Source organism: Anomaloglossus baeobatrachus, chromosome 3 (genome assembly GCF_048569485.1).
Source record: "Anomaloglossus baeobatrachus isolate aAnoBae1 chromosome 3, aAnoBae1.hap1, whole genome shotgun sequence".
In the NCBI taxonomy this organism is placed as follows: Eukaryota; Metazoa; Chordata; class Amphibia; order Anura; family Aromobatidae; genus Anomaloglossus; species Anomaloglossus baeobatrachus.
In genome coordinates, this window is record NC_134355.1 from 84855968 (window position 1) to 84867858 (window position 11891).

The 11891-nt window shown below is 42.0% G+C and overlaps 1 protein-coding gene across 2 annotated transcripts in view; it reads left to right on the top strand.

Annotated features, from left to right (window-relative positions):
• TASP1 (taspase 1) overlaps nucleotides 1-11891 on the top strand; it is a 231985-nt gene that overhangs the window by 121413 nt on the left and 98681 nt on the right. For both annotated transcript variants that reach the window (XM_075338063.1, XM_075338064.1), the window contains exon 10: nucleotides 5628-5747. In XM_075338063.1, the coding sequence (XP_075194178.1) occupies nucleotides 5628-5747 (120 nt within the window). The remainder of the gene's footprint in view (nucleotides 1-5627; nucleotides 5748-11891) is intronic.

Here is an 11891-nt window from a genome sequence, read left to right on the forward strand (position 1 = left end):
CCATGCCAGGGGCAGAGTAAATATCATCCAGTTCTTGGAGCATGAAATATAATTACATAATTTATTTAAAAAATAAACCTAAGTTCTACATGGAGGCACATCCAGGAAGAAAGCCAAAAGTACAAAAAATAATGCATAGGAAGTAGAGAGCAGAAGAGATTAGGCCACAAGGTGGATGGAGAGGGATTAAAAAATGCCTCACTGCGAAGAAGGCCACGCATTGTAAATTGTAAGGACCCTTCTTTCTTTTTAGAAGGATGGAAGGTAGGCTACTTTCACACTTCAGTCTTTTCCATCAGTCATAATCCGTTGCCTTGAGAAAATACGGCATCCTGCAACATATTTTTCTAGATTCAGTTTTTTCCCCTTAGACATGTATTAACGACGGATTGCATCTGATGGCCTTGCATTGCATCCGCTGCGCGACGAATCAGTTGTGGAATGATTGACCATCGGGTGGAAGGAACTGACACTGTAACGTTTTTTTGAGCTTCAAAAAAACGCAATGCGCAGGATTCCGCCATAATCCGTCACACGATGGAATCCAGTGCTGGATTCCGTCATGTTCTACTGAGCCTGCCCAGCATGTTTGGCACTCCCATTGGGCTGTCCCAAAAACAAACCGTTCACAAAATATGTCGTAAAACGGACGCACAAAGGATGTAACGGACGCGACGGATCAGTTTTTTCACAGGATTCCATTGAACGGAATGCTGTGAAATAACTCATCCATTGTGTCCGTTGACGGCTAAAAAATGACGGATCCGTCGTTCCGTCGCAACGACTGACCTGGTGGATTTGAAACGACTAAAGTGTGAAAGTAGCCTAATATGAAGGATCTGAGAAAACAAAGTATCTTTAACCCCTTAAGGACTAAGCGATTTTGTCTTTTTTTTCGCTTTTGTTTTTTCCTCCCCCGTATTCTAGGACCCATAACTTTGTTTTTCTGTCTATATTACCATGTGAAGTCTTTTTTATTTATTTATTTATTTATTTTTTTTTTAGCGGAACGAGTTGTAGTTTTGAATGACACCATTCATTTTATCATAGGATATCTCGGAAAGCAGAAAAAAAAATTCCAAGTGTGGCAAAATAGCAAAAAAAGAGCAATTCTGCAATAGTGTTTTATTTTTTGTTTTTATTTACAGCATTAATTTTACAGTACAAATAACCTGACAATATGATTCTCCTACAGGTCAGTACCATTACATGGATAGTGAACATGCATAGGTCTTTTTTAAGTGGTAAACAAAAAAAATAATCAGAATTTAAAAAAATAAATAATTTGCTTGTGTTGCCGTTTTCTGAGAACCGCAATGTTTTAAATTTTCAGCAAATATTTTTAGCTTGTTTTTTGCACCCAGAGCCAATGCTTTTATTGATATCATTTTGGGGTAGGCATGATGTTTTGATAACTCGTTATTACATTTTTTTTGTGTGTGTTATGGCTGCCAAAAAAATGCAATTATGGTGTTTTAAAAAAATTTTTTTTCTTTATGCATCTTAATATTTTTTTTATATTTTGATACATTGGAATTTAATGTAAGTAGTGATATCAAATATGCGTATTCTTCTACAATTTTTTTAGTAATTTGTTTTGTTTTTTTTTTTAGAGGGGGAAAGAGGAAACGATTTTCCTTTTTTTTTTTTAACTATTCACTGTTTGTTAGTCTGTTAGTCCCCTTAGGGGACTTGAAACTGCGGTTATCCGATTACTTGTACTATACGCAGCAGAAATACAATACTGCTGCATATATCGAAAATCACTGTCTCCTATGAATGTCAACCAAGGGTTGGTTTTCACAGAAGTGCTGTGATGACAGAAACACGGGTTTTCAGCAGACCCCTAGCTGTCACGGGAATCCATCAGCATCCCACGATGGTGCCACGGGAACAACAAGGAGCTGTTAGAACAACATACCTCCACTTAACAGGTTAACAGCTGCGAACTCATGACTGTTAGAGGCAAATTTTTGCTGAATGTCACATTCTTCATCTGCCGGAAATGATGCGGGCTCATCTTATGAGCCTGCATCAGACTAAAGCGGGGTTTACACGCTAAGACATCACTATCATTTGCTGGCGATGTCAAGCGCGATAGCACCCGCCCCCGTCGTACGGCCGATAAGTGGTGATAATGTTCGCTACGGCAGCGTCACATGCACATACCTGCTATGTGACGTCGCTCTGGCTGGCGATCCGCATCCTTTCTAAGGGGGCGGTTCGTGCGGCGTCACGGCAGCCGACCAATAGAAGCGGAGGAGCGGAGATGAGCGGGACGTAACATCCCCCCCACCTCCTTCCTTCCGCATTGCCGGTGGAAGCAGGTAAGGAGATGATCGTCGCTCCTGCGGTGTCACACACAGCGATGTGTGCTGCCGCAGGAACGACAAACAACATTGCTTATAAACAGAAAACAATTTTTTATTTCAGGACGACCTCTCCACGGCAAACGATTTTGCCCTCTCTTGCGATCGTTTAAGATCGCTCTTAAGTGTTACACGCTGCGATCTCGTTAATGACGCCGGATGTGCATCACAAACACCGTGACCCCGACGATAATTCATTAACAATATCGTAGCGTATAAAGCCCCTTTTAGTGACGTATGTCATACCCAGTACGTCTTATGTTGTTAAGGGGATGAAGGGAGTCTTTAAGTACAGAATTACTGTTGAAACCAAGGATCTCAGTGCACCTTCCCACCTGCTAGTGTTCTATCTATCCCTCTCACTTCTTCCTTGATTGATATATATGTTTTCACAGGAGAAGGCTGTGGGAATGGTAAGTGCAAACACGCGCGGGATCTGAAGGAGCGACGGGGGACGTCGCTAATGTGAAGCCATGGTATCGCGCCCACAGGGGCGTGATACCATGGAAAGCATGCAAACGCCCACAGGTCAATGCGACGCCCATGGGGCGACAATATCTGCTATTTACATAGGAAATATGTAAGTAATATGTTTTTTATTACTTTCATATTACACAATTTTACATCACAGGGATGGGTAGGGAGGTATAATTAGGGCACACATGCGTCTGCTGATAGGTCAGAAGGCATATTCTACATGACAGGTCCCGTTTAATGGCGTTCTAACCATGGAATTTAAACAAAAAGAAATAAAGTTTTGGAATTTTTTATCGTTTGGGATTGCTGGATTTTTCTTGGATTTTTTTGGATTGCTTCTTCTTGTGACCAGCTGGACTCTGATCCGTGCATCCCCTTCTCTATACCAAGAATTGCAGATGGTGGTAGAGTGGCTGATAAATATTTTTTTGTTTTTTGATATCATTGGTGCAGCTTGTGCAGCCGCACGGGGCCAAAAAGGTCAAGGGGCTCATTTCAACCTCCAAAACAAGTGGAATGGTCCATTTTGATGTGTTATTGGACTGAAAAGAGCCCCTACTGGGGGCCCTCTTGTGTCTGTGTCCACCAGTGGTTTGCAGCATGAATCGCCTGGCAGGTTCTCTTTCAAACCCCATCACGTTTACATTTTATATATTGTTTAGAAGTTTTCGGTTGGTACCTGTAATGAACAATTCCTGCTCCTCAATCTAAAATGTCCCTATTTTATCACATTTCCAGATGGAGCAGCATCTGTTGTAAATAATCTCTAATTTCTTGATTTCCTTTTGGTACGGTAATGAATTGGACGTAGCATGATGGCCGTAGCTGTGGGGTGCAGGATCCGGGCGTTACACAACGCTCCTCATACAGGGACTATATTTTTTTTTTCATTCAAGTCAAGGTTTTCCTTTTTAACCTTCTTAAAGCAATTTCTGTTCCAGAAAGAATCATCTGGTATTTTTCACAGGCGCATTTTACCATTTTTTTTACAGAAACTGTTTCCATATTTTTGAGTTATTAAAAGACCTTCCTAATAAAGCCCAATACGAATCCATATAAATTCTGGATGCACTTTAATGTTTATAACCACAGAGGTCAGGTTGCTAAGCGAAATGATTGTATGCCACATTTACTAAGCGTTTAAAGATGTCATCTGTCTTGTTTCTCTTCATCTACTGTAAATACTACCAGCAGCGCCGCTCCTGACCCAGAACGGGCTGCGGGGATGTCAAGAGTCTACTTGCTCCTGGCTACCTGAGGGTAATTGAGATCTTCTGTAATGACTTTTTCATTTCAAAGTCTTTTCCTGTCCGCTTAGCAGAGATGTGCTATGTATTTTTTTTTTCTACCTTGTGTATATACTGTGGTTGTAAAATCTTAAAGGTAAGATGACTTTCTTTTTTTTTTCCTTTTTTATTTACATTTTTTATTTTTTTTTTATTTTTTTTTAAAAGGGCTCAAGATCAGATAAAGTTTCTCAGGCCCAGAAAGCATTGTAAATTAAAGGGAATCTGCCACCAGGTTTTTGCTCTCCAATCTGAGAGCAGCATGATGTAGACACAGGGACCCTGATTACAGCGATGTGTCACTTACTGAGCTGTTTGCTGTCATTTTGAATAAATCAATGTTTTCTCTGCTGCAGATCTAGCAGTTATACAGAGCTCATGGATATGCTGGACTACCTGCAGCATGCCAGTTAGTCCTCTAATGATAATCTCCTGCTAATTAAACAATGATTTTATCAAAACTACACTAAGCAGCCCAGTAGGTGACATATCACTGGAATCAGGATCTCTGACCCTACATTATGCTGCTCTCAGATTAGGTGTCAAAAACCTGGTGATAGATTCCCTTTAACAACATAGTCCTAGAGGAGAATTTAGTTTCTGCTAAAAAAATCCTCTTAAATCAGATATACTAATTAGAGTTTTTGGCACACCCTTTACACTGGCGGCTCAGTGTAAAGCCCGTCCATCTTTCCCTGATTTTGTATGTCTTTTCCCAAAGTGAATGGTGTTTGTAAACAAAGTCCTACAGTTAGTGCATGCCCAAGCCCTCTCTTCAGATAGTGCTCACTCTGGGCAGGACACCGCACTGTCAATCAACACTGTGGGGGTGGTGTCAGTGCGCTTGGATGTCCTCTTTGGCACTTACTTTGCATATGGCCGAATTATCACATTATCTTTACGAAAAAGGTATTTTTATTGCTGGACAAATGCTTATTTAGCCTCATCACAACATCCATATGTAAAAATGTGCCGACATATTCTCTTTAAATGGTAGTTTTTGCTTCCCGTGGTCCAATATTACAGGGCACTAAGCTGAACTTGATAGGCCTTTGATTTTTCAGTCTTACAAACTATATTATTATTATTGTATAACACCAGTGCGTACTTCACCCTAGCGTTACTTTTCAAGGTAAGATGTCGTCATCCGTCCAAAGAATGTCATTGTTGATTTGCATTGCGTTGATGGCGTAGCACTGAGTATGACCTTATTATATAACGATAGAAGGGGAAAAGTTGGTATAAAGTAACTGTGACAACGCCGGCGTTCTGGAGGTTACAATAATACGGCGTGTGTATCTAATAAACTGTGTGCTATTTATTTTATGCCAGTACAAACAGTGGGAGGGCTGCTACGCATGTTCTGTGACCTTCTCAACTGACATGAAATGCTTACATTTCCCTTTTATTATTTATTGTAGTATCGGTTTTCATTAAAGTCTGCCTTGCAAACCTGTTAATATTGCTTTAAGTAATTGTTGTTCCTTCCCCGCAGGAGAATGACTCAGGAACTCTGGACACTGTTGGAGCAATAGTTGTTGACCAAGATGGAAACGTAGCTGCTGCTGTCTCCAGTGGTGGATTAGCCATGAAACATCCAGGGAGAGTTGGCCAGGTGAATGTCTTTATGGCGAAAATATTCTTTTATCCGGCTCTTACATTTGTAACCCTTAAACTGAATCTGTGAACAGATTTTTGCTATGTAATCCGAAGGCAGTATGAGGTTGGGGCTGAGACACTGATTTCAGCGATGTCACTTATTATGCTGTAGTTTCAATACAATAAGTGATTTATCCGTGGGAGATTATCATTACTGGATTAGCTGCCCTGTGACTCCTGGTCCAACCTCGCCTCCAGCACTGATTACCAGCTTACTGTCAATATAAAATGTATACAGAAAGTTGCTAATTAGGGGTGTGGGCTCTACTATATGCTACATCAAAAACATCTGACTATCCCAAGAGCTTCACCCAGTAAACTAAACGTTACCTCCCTGGAATCTTTCTTTTTCCCTACATTATGCTTCTTTCCGATGAGGGAACAAAAGTCTAGTGACAGGTTCTCTTTAGGTTATGTGCATACGTTAAAGGGAACTTGTCAAGTGGAAAATGCCATTAACCTGCAGATATGAGGTTAATCGGCAGGTTAATAGCATTCTAAACCTGCCCAATGCCTTCACATTAAACCCCACTGCTGGGAGGAAAATAACTTTAATCCTCCCAGCAGTGTTGCGGCTTCAGTGATGGAGGTGGTGGCGGCGCAGGTTCAGGTTAAGTCACCTCTGTGTATGAAGAGTGGCAGCTGTAGCCACACCCCTACAAAGATTGACAGCTGCTTCTAATACTGAGTGGCTGTCAGTCAGTGTGGGGGCCGTTACAGCTTCCGCTCTCCATACACAGCCGTGACTTAATCCACTCCGTCGCTGCCCCCTTGACTGAAACCGGGAATGCTGCCAGGAGGATTAAAGTTCGTTTCCTCCCGGAAAAGATGTTTCATGTGCAGACTCCGGGCAGGTTTAGAACGCTATTAACCTGCAGATTAACCTCATTTCTAGATTTCAATTGCATTTTTCCAGGTGACAGGTTCTGTTGAAAGTATTTGGTGCAAAAATTTCTGGACCATTTCTAGTTCTCTTGGTAGGAAAAATGCAGCAGCAAAACTGCGAGTTTTCTGCATTTTTAAAGCGTTTTTTTCATGCGCTTTTGGTGCAGATTTTTCACACATTAGTATGGGTGAAATTTGTAGGAAAAACGCTGAAAGAATTGACATTTTGCACCAAATCTGCAATGTGAAAATAAGCAACATGTGGATGAGACTTCAGGATTCTCATTCACTTTGCTGGCATCTGGAAATTGTGACAAATCTGCTCCAAAAAATGCAACAAATTTGCATAGACCCTTAATGGCGATATTTTTCAACATGACAACCAATGCTTTGAACCCTAATAAATATTCGTCATTGCTCAAAATAAACAATTGTATATTTTAACAAAAGTAGCCAAAGAATTGCGATTGACTAGTATGGTTAGACTTAAGGGTACTTTACACGCTGCGATATCTGTACCGATATCGCTAGCGAGCGTACCCGCCTCTTTCGGTTGTGTGTCACGGGCAAATCGCTGCCCGTTGTGCACAACATCGCTTACACCCCTCACACGGACTTACCTTCCCTGCGACGTCGCTCTGGCCAGCGATCTGCCTCCTTTCTAAGGGGGTGGTTCCTGCGGCGTCACAGCTACGTCACACGGCAGCCGTCCAATAGCAGAGGAGGGGCGTAGATGAGCGGCCGGAACATGCCGCCCACCTCCTTCTTTCCTCATTGCCGGTGGACGCAGGTAAGGAGATGTTCGTTGTTCCTGCGGTGTCACACATAGCGATGTGTGCTGTTGCAGGAACGACGAACAACATCGTACCTGTGGCAGCAACGATATTTAGAAAAGGAGCGACGTGTCAATGAGCAACGATTTTTGACATTTCGGCGCTCGATCGTCGCTCCTTGGTGTCACACGCTGCGATGTCGCTAACGGCGCCGGATGTGCGTCACTAACGACGTGACCACGACAATATATCGTTAGCGATGTCGCAGCGAGTAAAGCACCCTTTAGCCTCTTTGCGCGACTTTTATCTAACATATATATGGAAACATTACACATCATCAGCAGAATATTCCTTATATAAACTGTGAGCGTGTTTCTCAGTGTCAGTGTTCACTCACATCTGCGTATAATATATTGGTCTGATTTTCATCCGGAAAAGTTGGACAAGTGAAATCCATTTGGTTTTCCATATGTCATGTCAGTGTGCGATTTTTGGAATTTTTTTCCTCCCTTCGCATCTGTACTGTGTGTATGACATCCATATGTAATGCAGTTTTTTTTTTCTCAGCAACTATTAAAAAACAATCATCTACAGGACCATTTACCGTGTTCTATGCTGCATTATGGTAACGTATCCATAAAAATCGGACGAGATATAGCTGGTCTGTGTCACGTCTAATTTTTTTCTTGCACCCATTTACTTTCATTGGCGAAACACGACCTTACGCAGCATGCTGCCATGTTTTCCTCTGTCTGAAATCCATCGAGGAAAAAAATCGCATATCAGCACTGACTCATTGAATAAAATAATTGTGAGTGAAATGTGAAATGTGCATAAAAAAAATGACACACAGTCCACCCCGAAAGCTCCTTGTCCTGGACACCAAAATGAGCATCCCAAGGTCTGCTAACACCGGTCCTTCAAAATTCCATAATGGCCAGGAAAAACTGTGGAAGAACCATATATCCACCCTCACTCCAAGCAAGTACACCAGCCCCATCAGGCTCTGAAATCCATTTAACCTTGCACATAGCAAGCACAGTGCAACCTGCTGAAAGATTTCCCCAAAAAGCTAGAATGTGGGAAAAAAATGTGAATTTACTCATGTTTTTGCATAGATGAATGAAGAAAAAAAAAATATAAATATGGTATAAACAAATATATATTAAAGTATGTTTAGAGAAAATGACGGCTGGACTACAAAATGAAATCATAGGCCCCATGTCTGAATAACAAGACTCGGTCTGATTTATTTGTCCCAATTCTTTAGTATCTGTTCATAGTACTATGGAGGTAGAGAGATGTGCTCGTCAGTAATGGCTCATCCTTTACTTTTATGTTATCAGCGCTTCCCCTTAACAATTGTGACTGTTACTGTTGTCTCTGATGGCTGCTTTTTTCTATTAGATGTATTAGAAAGGCTAGTGTAGTTTAGGAAAGTTAGGGCCTTTCAGTTTGATTCTATTCTACATTTTACATAAGAGGTAGGCTATTTTTCACAAATTTTAGCTTCTTTACATTGACTTATTGTAAGAAAATCATTCTCCAGAAGGAAGAAAGCCGACTCTGTAGTGCCACCTATTGGCAGTTGTGTTGAATAAGTCTACGTCTGACTAACAAACTTTACCACATGACTTTGATATATCCCTTTTTCAGTGGAATTTTTTTCTCTTTATGCAGTCATTCATTCATTCATTCATTCATTCATTCATTCATTCATTCATTCTCTCAGCTTTTGTTTCTGGTCTCTATTTTATCCTATATCCTATATATTGCTGAAATTGGTTGTTTAACAGTAAAATAGAAAAATAATAATTATAATTTAATATATATTTATTTTTAGCATGCATTGATTAAAAATAATAAACAGAGGCATATTCCCTTTCATGTGCCCACTGGGTCCCGTGCAAGCCGCCACTCCAAAAATCTATGCCAGCTTTGGAAGTCTGTCCCACTCAGAAGTCACAGTAACAAGTAGTGTGTGTCATCAGAAAAAGCTCCAATGACCCACTCTTCTAGACTCCTGACTAGAGATGAGCGAACCGGTCCCGGTTCGGCTCGAGGTCGGCTCGACGAACGGGGGTCCCGTTCGAGTTCGGTTCGTCGAACGTTCGACGAACCGAACTCGAACGTATAGGCTATAATGGGAGGCAATCACAAACACATAAAAATGCATTATAAATGTACACAAACAGTTAATAAACATTGCCATAACACTTACCGGTCCTCGCGATCCCTTCTGCACTCTGTCTCCTGCCGCTATTCCATCCGATGATCGCTGAATCCTCCCGGTGACCTGCACTGCCAGCAGAGATGCAGGACCTATCGTGACGTCAAAATAGCCATGTGACCAGTCACGTGGCTATTATCTCATTGGCTACAGACTGGTCACATGACTATGACACGTCATGTAGGACCTGCGAGTGCATCTCTCCGGTACACGGTGCACATATGTGTATCGCCGTGTACCGGCGACATGCTCTAGCACACGGTCGACTCCCCGTTCCGTTAGGGACCGGCTGACACAGCCGGTCATTAACGGAGATCACCGTTGCCATAGCAACGCAGTTAGCGGTGACGTCACCGCTAACCGCGGCTCCGAGAGCACCGTTGCTATGGTAACGCGTCTGTCAGCGTTACCGCTGTTACCGCTGACAGCCAGCAGTGATCACTCACGGAGTGAAGGCTGCACGCTGCTTCACGATTGTAGTGAGGATTGTACTGAGGATGAGGTTCCCCAGCCCATGATGGGCTGGTGAACCTCATCCTCACTACAATCGTCACTACTACTACACTAGTGAGGATTGTAGTGAGGATGAGATGCCTCAGCCCATGATGGGCTGGGGAACCTCATCCTCACTACAATCATCACTACTACTACACTAGAAAGAAAGAAGACAGAAGAGCAGGATCGTGGAGGGCTGACAGGGGGTAATAAAGATGGAGTCTCTAATGTGTCTGTGTATTTATTTCTATTAAAGTATTTTTTCTCTGTGTGGTGTTTTTTTTAACCCCTTATTGGAGATTCTTAATGGCCGGGTCAAACGTGCCTGACATTAAGAATATCTGGCTTAATACTGGCTAGTAAAACAAAGCCAGTATTAACTCATGATTACCCAACAAGCCACCCGGCTCCAGGGCTGTTGGAAGAGTTGGATACAGCGCCAGATGATGGCGCTTCTATGAGAGCGCCATTTTCTGGGACGGCTGCGGACTGAAATCCGCAGCAGAGGCGCCCAGAAACCTCGGGCTAACCTGTGCTGCGGATTCCAATCCCCAGCTGCCTAGTTGTACCCGGCTGGACACAAAAATGGGGCGAAGCCCACGTCATTTGTTTTTTAATTATTTCATGAAATAAGTGAAATAATTAAAAAAAACGGGCTTCCCTATATTTTTGGTTCCCAGCCGGGTACAAATAGGCAACTGGGGGTTGGAGGCAGCCCGTGGCTGCCTGCTGTACCTGGCTAGCATACAAAAATATGGCGAAGCCCACGTCATTTTTTTGGTGGGCAAAAAAATTCTGCATACAGTCCTGGATGGAGTATGCTGAGCATTGTAGTTCTGCAGCTGCTGTCTGCTCTTCTCCATACAGATAGACAGCAGCTGCAGAACTACAAGGCTCAGCATACTCCATCCAGGACTGTATGCAGAAGTTTTTTGCCCCCTGAAAAAATTATGTGGGCTTCGCCATATTTTTATATGCTAGCCAGGTACAGCAGGCAGGAACGGCTGCCCCCAACCCCCAGTTGCCTATTTGTACCCGGCTGGGAACCAAAAATAAAGGGAAGCCCTTTTTTTATTATTTCATGAATTTCATGAAATAATTAGAAAACAAATGACATAGGCTTCGGCCTGAGCCTTCGTCAGATTGGACTTATCTGCATGTAATCATGAAAAATGACAGTAATCAGTATCACATAAGAGTGAGAGAACAATAACATAAACTCGAACAATGTAGAGGTACAATTGGGATGCAGTAAAAAAATTGCAACACAGCAAGAAATGAAACACATGATACAAATGTCATAATACAGTACAAGGACAATATAGTAATGACAAATATTGGGTCAGAGTAGACTTAGACAGCTCTGGTACGAAAGAGATGTCAATCATAAAGTAACATGTGCAGTAGGTGTAGAGCTACAGTGTGCATGGCAGAGCTAATGGGTAGACCGACCATAGAAAAAGAATGGAGAAAAAGTGGAGAATAAGTGGAGAAAAAAATTCTCCACTTTTTCTCCATTTTTTTCTCCACTTTTTCTCCACTTTTTCTCCACTTTTTCTCCACTTTTTCTCCACTTTTTCTCCACTTTTTCTCCACTTTTTTTTCCATTTTTTTGGAAAAAAAGTGGAGAAAAAGTGGAGAGAAAAAGTGGAGAGAAAAAGTGGAGAGAAAAAGTGGAGAGAAAAAGTGGAGAAAAAAAGTGGAGAAAAAGTGGAGA